The 17,323-nt window shown below is 40.0% G+C and overlaps 1 protein-coding gene across 2 annotated transcripts in view; it reads right to left on the bottom strand.

The window, feature by feature from the left end:
- The window catches only part of MTDH (metadherin), a 36,591-nt gene extending 20,718 nt beyond the window's left edge, over nucleotides 1-15,873 (bottom strand). Inside the window, exons 1-6 of one of the 2 annotated variants that reach the window (XM_061373195.1) lie at nucleotides 15,138-15,873; nucleotides 9,208-9,312; nucleotides 4,843-4,924; nucleotides 4,197-4,376; nucleotides 2,980-3,048; nucleotides 272-523 (exon numbers count right to left, since the gene is read on the bottom strand). In XM_061373195.1, coding sequence (XP_061229179.1) covers nucleotides 272-523; nucleotides 2,980-3,048; nucleotides 4,197-4,376; nucleotides 4,843-4,924; nucleotides 9,208-9,312; nucleotides 15,138-15,542 — 1,093 coding nt within the window. In that variant the 5' untranslated portion in view covers nucleotides 15,543-15,873. The remainder of the gene's footprint in view (nucleotides 1-271; nucleotides 524-2,979; nucleotides 3,049-4,196; nucleotides 4,377-4,842; nucleotides 4,925-9,207; nucleotides 9,313-15,137) is intronic. The other variant, XM_061373194.1, reaches the window with a different exon arrangement.
- Nucleotides 15,874-17,323: the final 1,450 nt, after the last annotated feature.

Below are 17,323 nucleotides of genomic sequence, written 5' to 3'. Positions count from 1 at the left end.
CTTGGTAATTACTTTCAGAATTTTAGTAAAGGGGTATAAAGAAACTGATTCCTTCTCAGAAATACTTTTATTTTACAGTTAAACTGTAAACAGAGACACGCTTGTTAAGCCATTAGAACTAACAGTAAACAGAAAGCTGCTTAGTTCACAGAACCACTCCATGATACTTCTACAATATATAAACATTAAACTATTTAAGAGATTCACTACTAAAAAAATATACTTATCCAAAAATGCTTAAGTGAAAAACATTTTCTTTGGAATAGCTTACCAATAGGTGTGAACAAAGAACGCTCTTTCCAGGGCCTGCCCACCAGGGTTACACCCCAGTCCTTTCCATTTCCATCAGCATCTCCAGTGTCCTGGCCCCAAGCCAGTGTCTCAGTCTTCCTTTTCCCAGCTCCAGCTGAAGAAACAGATGTCCATTTCTCCTCCCCTACACCAATCTGTGAGGAGATTTTTACAGACTTCTCATTCCAGCTTCCTCCGTTTACTGTATGGCTTTCACTCAATCCTGGAGAAACTTAAATACAGGCATAATGAAAGCATTATATAAAATAAGAACCGATGAAGAATGAAAATATTACTTATATGCATATACACTTAAAAATAAATAAAAGAAAAGTACAAATGAACAGCAGCTTTGTTACACCAGTGTGATACAGAAGAGCTGCTGCTCTATCTCAGCTGATTTTCCACTTCAGATGACATGCACCACCTGTCTACTAACTTGAAGGGTGAGGAAAAAAAAAAGCACTAAACTGCATTCTCCTTCCTGCATCCCTTTCTTTATATGGCTGTTATTTTGGTGAACCAGTGCCTCTACATTAGAAAAAAAAAAGGGGGTGGGGGTGCTTCCAACACTGCCAAGTAATTTATCTCTGAGTATGGCAATTTGTGAATACCCCCATGCAGTAAATGGAAAGTAATTTCTATTCCGTAACTGCATACTTCCTGTTCTCTAAGCAGGAAGTAGAAGAAATGACAAAGGATTAGAAAATGCGTTCTGAACACTACACTGAATTTACAAAGAGCACAGCTACCATACTGACCATAGCATTCAACAAGATTAGAGTTTACAAAATCATGGTAACACTCACAATAATTTACAAGCAGTATATTTGACATTACACTAAGGTAGAAGACAACAAGAATTTACTAGCCATGACAAGTTTAAAGTATACTTTGAGAGAAGTCAGAAGATGAATATAAAATTTTTTTAATTTTATATATCCTAATGGTCATGTGGTACACCCAGCCTGACCTTCTACATATCCCAAACCTTTCTCAAAGGACTTTGTATATCAAAACCTCTCTATTTTTATATATGCAGTGTAAACAATAGAAAAACTGCTGATTTACAGATAATTAAGAATATCTGCATATTGCAAGGGTCACGCTTAAATAGTCAGCCAAAACCTGACGTATCATATGCCAACAAAAATTACATACCATGTATTTTATTCCTGAAATGAACTCGTATCTCAGGCAGCATGAACATGCCACACTGACAGCAGCCTCACTGGCAAGGAATTAATTGCTGAGGTGAAATATCCTTAGATTTTCTCAAGACAAATCACTTCCAAACACAGGCATCTGTAAGGTCAGCACTGCTGTAGCTAAAAGCACTGCCCTTTCTCTACAGCACTAACACTGTGTCAATAAACATCCTCTAAGGACAATATGATGTCTCAGCGGATGGCAACAATAAAAATAGCAAAAAGAGACAGAAACCAAACCATAGCTCATAGAAAATACCTTTTCGCATGTTTGCAAAAAGACAGCAGAAATCTTGAGGCCCGATCATCCTACGTTTATCATACTACTCTCCTGTGATGAACATGTACCTTCTATGCAATCAGGAAGTTTTCACAGAATCACAGAAAACTTAAGATTGGAAGGGATGTCCAGAAGTCACCTAGTTCCACCTTCTGCTCAAAGCGCAGCTGGCTTCAAAAATCATACCAACATTACTGAAGCTGTGGAAATCATAGAGGCTGATAATTCAAAGCATCTCTGGGCAATCTTACGTAGAACTTTATTTCCTCACAGCTAGCCACAGTTTCCCTTACTGAAACTTGATTATTGCCTCCTGCCCTCTCATTATGCATCTCTGAAGAATACAGGTTCCTCCATCTGCACTATGGTCCAGGAAGTTTGCATGTAAAGTAGAAGCTCTGAAAAACTAGCAAAAAGTGATTCACTTTCTGGATCTGGGTGCTTTCAATAACTCATTTATTGACTTAATTATACTAACTACTTTTCCTTACAGCATCACCACTAATGCTGTCCATGAGTAAGAAGCAACCATCTTGATTTTATTATGGCAAACTAATTAACTTCAAGTATTACTACAGCAATATCTTTTATTAGAGAACAGCTAAAATTCACCAGTTGATCGCAATCTAAAAATAGCCAAATATTTTCCCATGTGTGTATGATATATATGTCATATGTATTTATCAACATACATTTAGGTACTTTCAAAATGATTATATTTAAAGTGTGCCTTTCAAAAGGAGCATACAAAGAACTGAGTTACCACGCATATAATCTGAAGCAAGCACAAAGTCTGCAATAGTCGAGACTGGTATTTTTGAGCTCTTTGCAGTTATCAATATTTGAAGCTTTAATTTAAGCAAATAGTTCATTAACACAAAAAAGTTTGAAAAGCTAGTATAAAGAATTTAAGCAGAGCTTGAGAATAAGCTCTGCTGTTCCATAGGTAACCATTTGTATAATAAATGATCTGTCTGAAAATTCTAGATACTGAATCATTTTTCCTACACATAACAGACTGTTTTCAATCTGTTAAGAAATAACCACAACTTGGAAGTGTAACATTTGCATAACCAAAAAAGCCAGCTGCATAAAGTTCCAGATCAGCAACTGCGCAAAATCCTGTGCCAACAATTTGTGTTTCACTTCTGTAAAGCACTTTTCTAGTTATTATGGATGCCTAATAATGAAAGCCTTTACCTTGTGGAATTGATGACTCCCCCTTTGCAGGTTTAGAACTGCTAACTTGCGCATTCAGAAGTGCATCACCTGATTAAGAGAAGGAAACAGAAGGGTTTTATTCCCACCCCCCAATGGCAACACCTGCAAAAATCTTCTAAAAAGAACATTATTACTGATACTTTCAGAAAACCCCCAAACAAGCCCAAACTATGCATACCTCAAAGTAAATCAAGACGTATCCAGAAAACTCAGTGATAAAATTAAAATTCTCCAGTTTTTTTTATTTGTGTTTATTTTGCACACAGAATGAACTCAAAAAAGATTTAGGGCCTATAAACCAAGTAAACACAGATTTCAAACAACTCTAGCTAGTTTCCCAAGAATGAAGAGCACAAATCTAAAACAGAGGCTGCCATTTTCAAGCGAAGGGCAGCAATATGTACTTCAGAAATATATAGCTATTTCCAATTTCTACTGTACCATGAAAACGCTAGATACAGCTGAATGCCGTTAGAAAGCTACACTGTTTTCAGATTCTTTTAGCTTAAACCATTTCTCAGTTGCAGCCAAATATGAATTCCTATGCCTACACATGGTTTAAACGAGCCCATGCAGTTTTTTTTTCTGAAATAGTAGCAACCACAGAGCCTAAAGCCAACATTTCCTCATTGAATCCTTGGCTATAGTAACTGATCTACCAATTCTCAGCCAGATAGGCTCCACTGGTATGAACAGGCTTTGTACAGGTACTACTAAATCTGTGTTGGAAAAAAATTGTCTACATGTTAAGCAGTGAATGAACTGTAAGGAGAACTCATGGGCATAACCTTCCTTCCACAAGGAAGCATTTGAAACTTTTAGCTGGCTGCCTGCAGTCATGCTGAGGGTGCCTTTGAAGTTTCCAGAAACATAAAGGGCAGAGTCAGCAGAGCACAAGGGAAGGAATGGGGACATGGGCCCATGCAGCTGTGCAGCTACTGACAGAGGACGAGTGTGGAGGCCAGTGTCTCAGCCACTTGCTCCAGAATGTTCTCGCCTGAGATTCCCTCTAAGTGTGGCTCAAAAAAAAGGGGGAGTTTTGCAGAATGAAAAGCAGCTTTATACAGCTTGAAATAATTGCCTCAAAAGCTACACCTCTAAATATACTCATCACACATCCAGAGAAAGTCATGATTTAAGCATTCTAGTAAAGTTATTTTTCTAGAACACATTCAGAGACCTATGGACCACCATACCTTTATTTTTTCTGAGACCAACCGGAAGTGATGCTGTAGGCATCAGCTGTTCAATGGATACAGTAACTGTATTTTCCACCCCTTGGAGATTTAATTCTGCTGAGCCACCGTCGGTCAGCACCTTGTCTCGCTTACGCTGCTGTCGTTTCTCTCTGTTACTGATTTTTGTTTCCCAGGCTCCTAAAACATTCCCCAAATGAAAACATCACTAAATACATCAGAGAGTAAAAAAGAAAGCATTTTAGCTTGTTTTGTATCAAGCTTAAGTCTGACTACAGGTTGAGTTTAAAAACCACAGACGTGGCAGTCAGCTTCAGTATTAGCTTGAAAACATGAACAACTGGCCAAAAGTAAGTTTTTCTGGGTGCAGTATGGTAATACTTTGCTTCACAGAGCAAAACATGAACAAGGGCCCTGCTATTTACAGTTTTTCCTCAGGTTTTGAAAGTTTAACTTAAACAAACAAAAAAAATAATCAACTGAAGCTATTAAATACTGCTGTTTGAAAGGTCATATTTCCAGATATAATATGCAACTATGATGTTACGATAAAATTGTTTCTTTATATAGCACAAGCAAGTAAATCTTATATAGCAATTAACCCAAAAGATGTCTAATTGCATTTTTGTGCGTTTATGTTCAGTACCTTCATCAACTTCCTTTCCATCTAGACGTGACATATCCTGAACCGTTTTAGCATCTCCCTTTGATTTCTTTTTTTTCTTTGACTAGAATAAAAATAAAATATTATCTTAATAATTACTTAGTGATCACTTATCACAGTGATTTAGAATTCCTTCTTTCCCCTAATCCCCCCAAAAAACAGAGGAATAAACTTGAAGCAGATTTTCCTGAACAACTCTCTATACGGACAGCCCCTTTAAAAGAGTACTAAACAATACTAATTGCTAAACATAATACCATTGAATCAACATGAAAGACTTGTGCGGTGCAAAAATGGTAGGTGGGTGGAACAATTACTTATGCTACAGATCATAAAGCCTAGTGGAAGAAGTTATGCTGATAGCATCATAGTCACAGAGGAAAATGACTCTTTGGCAGGCAGATCCCACCCTGGCAAAATTTTTTTTGTGCAGAAGCAAGTATAAAATTATACATGGAGAAATAAATAATGCCAGTGACTCATTTAAAAAATACTGGGTAAGAGAATTCCAGCTTGGAAAATGACTTCTAAACAGGAACAATGATCAGAGTTCATGCAACAGACACACAGGATTTTTTCCCAAGGTTTTGCCAGTTACGGCTTTTCGGCTACACAAGCAGAGATAAACAAAGAGGAACAGAGATGACTACTTCTGCAAACAGTTAGCAATATAAAGTGTTATAAAGGTAACACTGAGAAAAAAAAGATTAAAAATGACCAAAGATACTGGGAGAGAGTATATTACAGACAACCTTGGAGTTTAATCATTTGATAAGCTAAAGCAATGGCAAACTGACCTGACAACCAAAGAACTAGACTGAAGAGCTTTTCACTATTGTATAAAGATGTAAGAACCACCAGATAAACCTTAATGAAAAAAACCCAGACTTTTTAAAGAAAGATGGTTATCCATTCAAACATTGTAAGGGGAACTGTTCACTAATTCACTGTCTCTGGAATATTCGAATAAGGATGTTCTAAGAATGGCTGGATATCTTTCTGGAATCCATGCTTTTGTCAGAGTAAGATTAGTAATTGTCAGCTTTACATCTGAGTTCAAACTATATGATATTCTAGTCTTAGATGTCCAAGAAGAGTGTAGCAACCTTTCTAGAATTCAGAATTGGCAAAAGCTAAATTATTATTCCAGCTGCAGCTGATAACCAATGGGCCCACAATGGCATGCAGTTCATATGCCTCTTGAGTTAGCAATGCCCCGGAAGTATCATGTAGCTTCAATGTAAGTACTGAAAGCAGTATAGCTTGATAGTGCAGCACCACACATAATTTCACTGCTTATATGCAATGCTGTGCCAACACACCTACAACTGTTAGGGAACTGACTTAATTCAGGGTTTACTAAGAGACTCATAATACAGATGCACACAAACTGAATGATCTCACTTGTTTGCTCAGTAGGGTACCTTTACCTACATACCAGCAACCTAACTTCTGAGAAAGTCCTCAAAAGAGAAGGGACAGATTCAAAAGCACTCTGATAAAAATTAGTTCTAAGAATATGAACAAGCCACATTATTTGCCAGAACACGTTATAAGGAAAGAATTAAAAGAGGAAACGAAAAACAACATGAAAAACAGTTATAAATTGCTTCTCAAAGCTCAAGCAGAGGAAAGATTACTAAGTTTGTACCTACATCTCCCATTTTCAGGTACATTGAGAACAGAAACTGACGTCTTGGAATCTCCCACCCACAAGGCTGTAAACTACCCAACTGTCTTCTGGCACCAAGAGAACACCTGAAATTACTTCAGAAGTCTGCCAGATAGCAGTTTCAGATGGCTGTTACTCCAAGTTATGCCTTCAGTTTCTTAAACAATTAAAGTAGCTCCTACAGAGGTACTGACATTAAATTATACACTTCTCACAAAAAATGGAAGCTTAACAGTTTTAAAAGTAAATTTTATTAACAAACACTTATTAAAAAGATAAAAGAATTCAAATCTTGAAAATACATTTACTTTTCCTAACCTGAGTTACTAGAACCTTATCTGAAAAAAACACAGAACCTAATTAGTTATCCCATCTATTTCCACCTACCAAACTCAGTGTTGTTAACAGTCACTATGTAACAAACTGACAAAACCAGCAAGAGATGTTAAAGGTTACTGAGCAAGATAGCAGTGATTCTGCAGAAGCGTATTCAGTGTCACCTTCTGCAACATAGAAAGCTGCCAGTGTTGGCTCTGCCACCAGCCAAAGAGCACATGAGGAACTCGGCAGTCGTTAAGATGCATTGTCCTCTATGCAAGAACAATGGGAAAAAAAACCCCAACTTTCTTCCTCATCCCTAATGGTCTGTTTAGTATTCAAGACAAGGCAATTGTGTGTTTGCAAACGGAATGGGCAGTAGTTTTAACATCCCAAATCTCATGCAGAATCAATTACCAGATACAGTCTTTTGCACTAAAAGAAAAAAAAAACCACAACGAAACAACCCAAACCCCCTAAGCTGTGCAAGTCACTAAAATGGAAAGAAGGAAAGAAACTATTCAGTGTCAAGAGAATCATAAGCCCACAGTCACAATCCAGGTATTACCCAAAGTTTCCCACCCTCCCCAAAGTGAAACAAGAGGACACAAGTTACTGAAAAACATGCATGAAATTCATACCCTGAAGAAGCTAAGAAATACAGAAAGACAAAGGGAGTGTGATTTTCATTTAAAGCATATATTCAAGCACACACACAAAAAAAAATTTAATCATACTCTTCAGGTTATAGATTATATATATCCACAGATCTACACACATGCACATACTATTAAACTCCACATTGACTTATAGCACCCATTCCAAGCTCTGTGTCCCACAAAGACACACAGAACCCCTTATAATCTTCTTAGTAGGTTTATAATGTTACAAATGTAACAGATGCCCTGAAAGGCTTAGCCAAATAACTGAATGGCTGTAAAGTTACCTGTTGTTTAAAGAAAGTTCTTGGGCATGCTTTTAATTGGAGGGTAACAATCATGCTTGCTCAGGGTTCCCAAAGTGGTACAAACCCATAATTAGTTAAAGAAGCTTACTATCCATATAGTGATATTGATTTCCTGGAGATGCAGCTTCAACTAAGTATTTTTAAACTCAGGTCACTATGTTTGCAATTTTAAGGTAAAGCTCAAGTTTACTATTTAAACACCATACCTATTTGGAAACCTGCTTGAGATAAAGTCACAAGTTGAAAGGAGAAATATTCCTTCAAGATCAAACTTCATTACGTTCTTGAAAAACAAAACCCAAAAGCAAAACAAACCACAAAATCCATCTGATGTGTGACACATGGAGAAGAGAAAGAAATCTGCAGCATAAAATTTTAAAGGCAAACCCATTTCACAGAAAAGTCTATTTGCCAGTGCTAAAAATGTTTAGAGCCCTATAGCCAAGTAACAGGATATAGTCTTTTAGCCAACATACTAACTCCAGAAAAAGTTATTATAGAATAGTCAACTCAAAGCTCAAATAAGCTAAACAAATTACATCATGCAACTACTGTTTTCTGGCTGGTTATGCATAATCATTTATTTTTCCAATACTCCTCAGTACAGTTAGAACGAACCCATTTTGTTCAAGAAAATAGATCAGAAATCTGTGACAGCCGGAATATTTCATGCACAACGTTAGCAAAAGAACAAAACCAGAAATTATTGTCAAAGGCCTAACATAAATATATTCACGTTGCCTACAAAAGACAGCATTTATGATAAGGCCAGGAGATACAAGTCTTCACAGTGAAAAAAACCCCAAACCACTGCCATTACTATGGTTACCTCTTAAAGCTACAGACCAAGCTTTTAAAAACCATTCTTAATGTAGCTGTTCAATTTGCCTAACAAAAGCTCATACCAGATTTCAAAGCCCGTATTTGTCATCAGAAATTAAGAACTCTTAATCACTAATGGATACATCTCACAAAAGAAATAATTAAACACATGGTCTTAATCCTTTGAATAGTAGTCCCCAGTTGTTAGACCTCAAGCCCCTTAACAATACTAGCAATACACTGCACCTCCAGAGAAGCCCACAAGATGAAAAACAAACTTTATTTCTGCAGGCTTAACATCTTCACAAGGTGAACAGGGATATCAGTATTTAGTGGGGGGGTGGGAAGGTGGGTTTGCTTCATGCAAACATTCCATGATAAGGCATGCCTCAAAAGAAAATACTACTTTAGCTCTTTCCAGCACCAAATCAGATTAGTACTCTTCACAGTAAGAGCTATGCCTCTTCACTCATGTCAGTAACAAGATTTCAAACCACAAACAGAATTATTAGTTATTGAAATAACATGCACTAAACTTTGACATTGTCATTTCATATCCATAACTGACCTTTTCATTCTTCTTTTCTGTGTCCACAGGCTGCTTTATAGTTTCCTTACGGACAGCATGTATGACTTCATCCTCAGATACATCAAGGAAAGACCGTCCGTTAGGCTGTGTAAACAGTAAGTGTGAATAATAATGAATTTGGAGAAAGCAGACTCTCACTGAAGTGCAACTATTTGATGACTGAAAAATGCTTACAAGATTAATGAGTAAAGCAGACACAATCATGGACTGATGCTCAAAATATCTACTGCATTTCTGTGTTTACCAAACACAGAAATGAGAAACGAAAGAGAAGAGGTCTCCTCATCTCAACACTGTTCAACACAGGAACTGCTTCTCAAAAGGTAAATTTCTGAAGTTACCAGCTTTCAGAACAGCTATAAAGGACTGCAACGGTTCTGAAAACCGATTCAGAACAGCTACAGTGGTATGTGCCATAAATTATCTAATTAAATGAACGCATTTACCACACTGCAGCAGTTCAGCAACGAGCTGAATTCTTAAAACAATTTCTACCTAACCAAATTTCTGCTATTTCTACCTATGCATATACCTCAGAGCTCATTTCCTTCACAAGTTAAACTTCATAGTAGAACTTCATCGTAGTCAAACACGAAGCATGACTAAACATGACATCCCATTGTTCTTTTCAGACAGAGTTGATTATAGGTATTACATTAGCCTATCATTTTCCCCTCCCATAATAAAAGGAAATTAGCATGTATTAATTAACATACTAAGTTAAAACTCTGGGCAGTTATTAAATTAGTCTTTAGTAACAAAAGCATACACCCTAGCCCACATATTCCCTATGTAAAAATGTTAATATTTTAAATAAAGTTTATTGTTAACAAAAAACTATGACTGAATTCCATTCATGATGATTCAGACAAAGACTGAAAATTAAGACATTAGGCATACATAACTACTTCATAGTTACTTTAATATCTGTAATTTCTTTTAAAATAAAGCCTAAACTATATTACCTTTAGTTATGCTTCTTATTAAAAACCTGGAAGTTGTTTTAACTCTGCACCACACAAACCTGATTGCCTTTAAGTAAAACAAAGGCCATGTACAAATTCGTGTGACTTATTCCTTCAAATACCAGATCTGATCCTCAATTTAACCAGTACAGGTTTTTAAGTCTTGCCATGCTATATTATGCTTACAAATCACCCTTGGCATGACTTCACCACTGCGTAGCACAGTATTGCTTACTGAAGTTAGACAGCATGCCAACTTCTTATTTTCTAGCTATTAATAGAAATTGAAAGATCACCTAAACCTTCTTTTTCTGCAACAAGCAGTTTAAACTAGACTTTTTCGTATCTAAGACGCAGCACATTTCCATGAGCGCTCTGAAATGAAGCGTATCTTACAGATCCGGGTCCCAAAACTCCGAAAGTGCCCCTCAAAAAAGCTCACAGTAGTTGATTCCAACAGCGATACTGAAGACCTGATAATTCAATCTTGAAAAAAATGCATTGCCAAAAATCAGTTCTGGAACCCATCTATTTTCTCCAGATTCTTCACAGCAATGTTACTAGTGGCATGATGTCTTTCAATTCACATTGGTACCCGTGACATTTAAGATCTTAAGCTGGAGATAGAATCTCTATTTCCAAGTTATTTATCCATAGAGTTAGATAACAGATTGTTGCATCCAATATTGGACTTGTGCAAAAAATGTTTACAGCCAACTAACCTTTTTAATTCTGTACCTTGCTTTGCTCTTACATACATATATTAGATTGAAAACTACCTTTTTAATTACTCTCATAAATTCAACAGATAAAAGTTTTAACCTTTAATTTTAAAATGAATCAAAACAAAAACCCCTCAGCTCTCTCTCTGAATCAATAAACTAATTCATGTCCATTAAGAACCCTCGGGAAAAATTCATCCACATGACTCTTTTAAAATGCTGTCTGATCATCTGATCATGTAAACAACCATTAGAAATAGGTTTAAAACCTTGAACTTTGAGACATCTCTCCCCAAATGTATCCCTGAATTGTAACAGTCTCCTTTTCAGTGGAAGCTTTCGACATCCACTTTCTGCCCACAGATGAATCATAGAATTTTAACAAAAATTCATATGACCATTTTTGGTTATACAAATTATAGTGACAGAGGTGGGAAAGAAAAAAAGCTTCCTATAGTATTCAGAAATATTCCTTCTAAAAAACAACTACAGCCAAAAAGACTGTTTAAAACTTGATAGTAGTATCTTAAACATCCACTGGCAATATGAATTCATTCAAATTATGCAACCTATTATTTGTCATTTTAATTTCCTCAACCCAAAAGCTACAGGGAAGGTGCAAGAAGGCAGAAATAGTGCTGCTAATAACACTAACTGATTTTTGAACACATTTCTTGTCTGCTGGTCTTAAAATCCCAGTATTTAAATAAAACATTTTCACACACATTCACTTGAAGGCATCAAGATAATCCAGAAGCAAAATAAGTTTTGCTTAGACTGTTAAAATGAAAAACGCTGTTCTTTAAATATCAGTGCAACAGATACTCAGTTTCACGACTTCAAATGGCAGTAATGAAATGGCTAGCGTTTGAGTCTTACAAGGCTGTATTAACCAAAGTACTTAGTTACACATTATAAAGATATGCTTACTTAAAACATCTTTGGTAAATGAAAGAATCTGTTTACCGGTACTATTTTCTGTAAGCTTCTCTGAAGAAACTAACTTTTCTCTGAGCAGTGAAGAATGCTACAGCCCTAATTCTCCTGCAGTTTGACAATTAACATATACGTAAACCCAACATGTGAGTATCAGCTGCAAGTATGAAAAAGTCTTTGCGGAGTCTATTTTCAGGTGCAATAAGCATAAACCAGTCATAGCCTGAAAAGTTCTTCCAAGCAGACCAAGTAGCAAACTCTCTCAAATGAATGAAAATTCTTATACTAAAAAGTGTAGCCTCTGCTGTCCAGGTGTGCTCCAAACCACAGCAAGAACATAGTCAATTTGGTATTTTCTGGATCCACAAATAGATGGCATGAGTGGCTTTCTAAAGCATTAGCACAGTATGCAAAATAGGTACTCTCAAATTTCTGTGGTGGTTTGCAGATTGAATATAATGCACATAAAACCGGTCTCATGTTTATCTACTGAAGGTTTGAGAAGCACAGCAATTATTTAGAATGGAGAGGCATTAAAATTAAAGCTAAAGTAAACTTTTGAAAGAAAAAGAAGTCTAAATGAATGTTAAACCTTTCAGTTTCCCACCCCCCCCTTCCTCAGCAAATAAACAAACACAGAATCTCATAGTTGCTACTGTACCCATTCAATGCAATGCTTTTCAACTAAACTTATTTTACTAAAAATATCAGGTGAGTTGCACCCTACCTATACAGAAACTGAATAAAGCCACATGCAAAACAAAGCAGTAATACTCTTCCTCAGAAAGGGTACAGTGAAGAACATTTCTGATCCTGACTGATGAGTTACGCACTACCTGCCATACAATGAGCTCAGTAATTCTGTATTAAAGTAACCCTACAGCTTTTAATTAGACATCTGTAGTGTGCTCTTTAATGCTACAGGCCAGCTGCTCTAAGCTTTCTGAAATGCCCACAATGGAAATCTAGACCCTGGCACAGCAAACCTTGTAGTAAATCTACTGATAGTAGGCTTACTCTTTTCCCTTCACAGAACCTCAGCAACAGCATCACAGTGCACAGAAACACAAGATAAAAATGATTAGGCAGCAATCGGTATGAATTTTTGCTGCATCTTTAGATTTCCAATATTATTTTGAGAATTTTTTATGTGAAATTTGGGAAACGTGCTAATATAGGTTGCTGTGAACTTCTCTGGAAAATGAGCATAAGGCAAGTCCATTAAATTTTGCCACCCATATAAACTTACTTGCACCGCAGTTAATGATTTCAGTTGGTACCTTTTTTTGTTGTTTAAAGGTTTCTTTTTTTTTTGTAACACAGAAATAATAAACAGAGTACTAAGTACTACAAAAACAGCTATAAACATATTAACAACACAGACTGACAGCTGAAAAACTCTTTATGGAAACAGTTGCTCTTACATAGACTTACCTTTATTCTTGAATAAACCAAGCTTGAAAGAGCATGAGTATTTATATTCACCCAAAATATCAGTTAGTTAAGTTCTATATAAAAATACAAAGTTTGCTTTTATGAAGCTCTGCACTACAGAGCATTGTCAAGTTAGTGTATCTATCTCTTTATCTTCTGTTGAGGCAGGTTTTTTTAATGTCTTTAATGGTGACTTGCAAGAGCTCATGCTTTGTTTTCGTACTGGAGTTTAAAGAAAATAAAACAAGGAAAATTAAACTGTTTCTAGGATTAGTCTTCATTTTCAAGAAGGCATAACAGATCTACTAAATCTTGGAAGAATTTGATGGTCAAGATGGCCAAAAGAATTGCATCTTCAACATGCCTTCTCCAAAATGGAGACCTAGCTACACTGTAAAGATTCTGACTGAAATGCTCATTCTGAAATGCTTCCTCTTCTTGGTGCTCTGCATTCAGGCTCTTGCAACTTCCAGAATAAACTTCAGGAGTTCACTGCTCAAAGACAGACTGGTGCTGTACACAAGCATTTTCTCTTCTTGCAAGATACTCTAGCCTTAAATTCTCACTAAAAAAAAACATACCCTAACTTCTCAATTCTTAATACTGCCAAACTCAAATGAAGGTACAAACCCATTTTCTCTGCATTTTCTGGTCATTAGGGAAACAATTCAGGTTTTATAAAGCAAGATGTAAGTAAAAGATGCAGTTGTAACAGGCAGGAAACATCTGCTGCACTTTCATTCCTATAATCCATTTGGACGTAAATAGGATTACAAACATACTAACACTACAAAAGCTATAGAAGCAATCCTTTTGAGCCACCAAACTACAATACAGTAAGACAGTTGATAATATTTGCATTTTACTAATTTTCTCATGAAGTGTATGCATACTGTCAAAGAAGAAAAGTTCCCAAACAACGTGCCGAGGATTAAGGAAAAAAAAAAGGCAGGAATGATCTGTTTCTATAGGGCTGCTAAGACACAGATTTCCTTATTAAAGGAGATGATCCTTACTGAACAACTAAATCAGACATATTCCTACTGAGGCAAGCTCACAAGATTGACATTAACATGTTCCACCAAGAAGACACAGCGAAAAGCCTTACTCAAGTTTGAATCATCACAGCATTTATGGGGCTTTACGATGGTGCTTCCAATAGTCTACACCTGCCTGGACTGCAACTCCTGGCTTGAAATTCTAAGCCATGCTAAGGTCTCCACTACTTGTTCCTAACCATGAAAGTAGTCGATGAAAAATAATAATAAAAAAATGATTCCGTGTAATTAGTCTTTCCATTAACAAGCTTCTAAGAAGAAATGAGCTTTTTTTCTCATCACCCTGGACTATCAATGTATAATTTCTGCATGTGAGCGCTGCTCCTGCAGGTTTCAAAGCAACAGAACAACCCAGACGACACAAGACAACTCCAGAGCGGTCAGGACCCCCACATCGCCTCCAAGGGCAAAGAGCACCCAGATGAGCAGCACAGCGGTTCAGGGGGAGGAGCTCTATGGCCTCCAGACCCTGCGGCCAGGCCTCCAGCTCTTCTCACCAGCGCCTACTGCCCCGCAGGAGTTTCAAAGAGTAGGGGGCATTGGGGACAAGGCCTGGGGAGAGGCACACCCGGCGCTCGGGGCCGCTCGCCAAACGCGACTTCCCCTTCGCCTCTCCGCAAGGGACCCACCGCGCTCGGCCTGTGCCACTGCTATCGCAGCCGCCGCCGTTCCCATCCTGTCGCTGTCAATGAGCCTTTCATGCCCGCTCCCTCGCGGGCGCCCGGACCCCGCCGCCTCCCGCACTCCACCGCGTCCTTCCGCCGGAGCGGCGCGGCCCCCGCAGCCCCTCTCACCCGCGCCGTTTTCTCCGGCAGCTTCTTCTTGTTTCGCTTCCTCTGCTCGTCGCCTTTCAGGTGCAGCTGCCCGGGGCCCGGCCCCACCGTCTTGCCCTGGCCTCCGCCGGCTGTCAGGCCCGCGCCGGCCGCCTCATTACTCTTCCTCTCCGCCGCGCTCCGCGCTGGCTTCCTACGGAGGCCGCCACCGCAGGCCACAGCCAAGAGCAGCCCTAGCAGTCCCAGCCCCAGAGCGGCCGGGACCACCAAGGCGAGCCAGGTGGGCAGGCTCTGCGGGTCGAGGCCCAGCTCGAGGCCCAGCTCGGCACGCAGCAAACCCAGGCCGCCAGACAGAACGTCCCGCACCCGTGCAGCCGCCTCCTCGGCCTGCTGGGCCACCGCCTCCTGCCAGCTCCCCGCAGCCATCGCGGTCCCCTGCCCCGCAGAGGCTCAAACCGGGCGGGGGGGGAAGGAGTGCTCAGGCTGAGCGCATCGCTGCCTCAGGAGAGTCGCGCTCGCCCGCCCGAACCGGAGCCACCGGGGGCGTGCGTGGAGGCGGACGACGGGACACGAGCACAGCCTCGGCGGGACGCAACCGCCTCAGCCCCGGAGGCGCCCGGGTCTCCTCCTCTTCCTGCCCGCCCTCCGCCTTGTACGCAACGTCACCGCCCCGCCGAGCGGCCGCCGCAGCGCGCCGCTGCCACAATCACCGCGATGCTGACGTCTGAAGGGCGGTGATGGAACTCCCCAACGCCCACCTCCTCCCCCGCCCGGCCCAGCCCAGCCCAGCCCAGGGCGGCGCCGGCCGCGAAGAGAGGGGAAGGGTGGTGCGGGGAAAGGGGAGGGGTGGCGCTGGGAGCAACTTCGACGTGGCAGCCAGGGAGCTGCGAGGGCCGGGGGCTGCGTGGCCCCTGCTGTCGGGGCAGGAGACCCCAAGGCGTCTCACGGCGGTCTGAGGTGGCTGCTGGCCGGAGGTCGGGGCTGTCGGCGGTCACTGGTCCCTCCCTCGGGGGCACTCCCCACGGAAACGTGCACGTGCCGCGGTACGTGTAGCGCGGAGCGGGCTGCTTCCGGGCCGCCCGACGGGCCCCCGAGAGACTGCCTCGGACCCGCGTCCCTGCCCTGACAGGGCCTTGTTGAACCCACATCAGCGTGGGTGCATCGCCACAGTAGCGGTCATTACTCGGCTCTATTTTAGCCTGCGGTTGCTCCAGAGGGGCGGTTACGGTGCGGACACGGTAACCGTTGGTCTGTGGGTGCTGTCAGCAGCAGTGTAACTCCAGGAGCAGCCCTGGGGCCATAGCAGGGGCTCTGGGACTTGCAGGTAGATAACCCTTCCTATCAGGCTTCAGAGGCCGGGACCAGGGCCTGCCAGAAGTCATCCCTTCTGCAGAGAAGGTGTTTGAAAATGTTGCCAGGAAAACCCTGAACCCCAGTGTGCTTTTGGTTATTGCCAAATACAGTAGACAAGGTAATAGAACAACATAGATTTTTATTTACAAGCCATGCTTTGTAAGTTCTTAACTCCCACAAACTGTATGAATATGTCAGACAGCTGCATGAAAAATACAGCTGTTTCACAATGGGAAGCCTTTTGACATCAGGAACTCTGATATTTCTCCACGTACTTTAAAAATGAGTCCGAAAAAATTTGTCTGCAAGATTGCCTTGATTTTTCATCAATCCAGCCTCAGCATCCAGAGTTCCTGCAGAATTTGAGCTGTCAGAACCTCAGAGCTGGCGTTGTTGAGTGGCTTCATAGTGACTATGGGATTATGCAGTGGAGCAGTGCTGGAAAGTAATGTATTCTGTGCTTTCCATTCACAATCGTAAAAAATACTCCTCTCAGCTTGCTAGACAAATATCTGGGTTTAGTGGATTGAAATCTGCATGGGATACTTGAAATTCAAAATGTAAGATAAAAGCAGTTTGTTCAAAAAGAACAGTGATTGCTTGCACTGCTTTCATATAGCTGCTTTATTTTGTGAAGTCAAAAGTCCAAGTTTCACATACAAGTGTTTGTATGTTTTTACTGCTTTCAAAGTTTTTTAGTAAAGTACTCTCAAATTGTTTCTAATATCTTTGGTGATGCCACCAGGCAGACAAGTCCTGCTTTTCTAATTTACTTCAGTTGGACAAAGGAAGTAGTGGTCGCAACAACTCTGCTTGGGCTGATCATTTTACTGCTAGACATACATATACTTTTA

The sequence above is a fragment of the Neopsephotus bourkii genome, unplaced genomic scaffold (genome assembly GCF_033783945.1).
Source record: "Neopsephotus bourkii isolate Nb327-2 ecotype Australia unplaced genomic scaffold, CSIRO-AGI_Nbou_v1 NB_1630, whole genome shotgun sequence".
NCBI classification, from domain to species: Eukaryota; Metazoa; Chordata; class Aves; order Psittaciformes; family Psittacidae; genus Neopsephotus; species Neopsephotus bourkii.
Note: the sequence above shows the minus strand (reverse complement) of the source record. Positions and strands in the feature narration are given on the sequence as shown.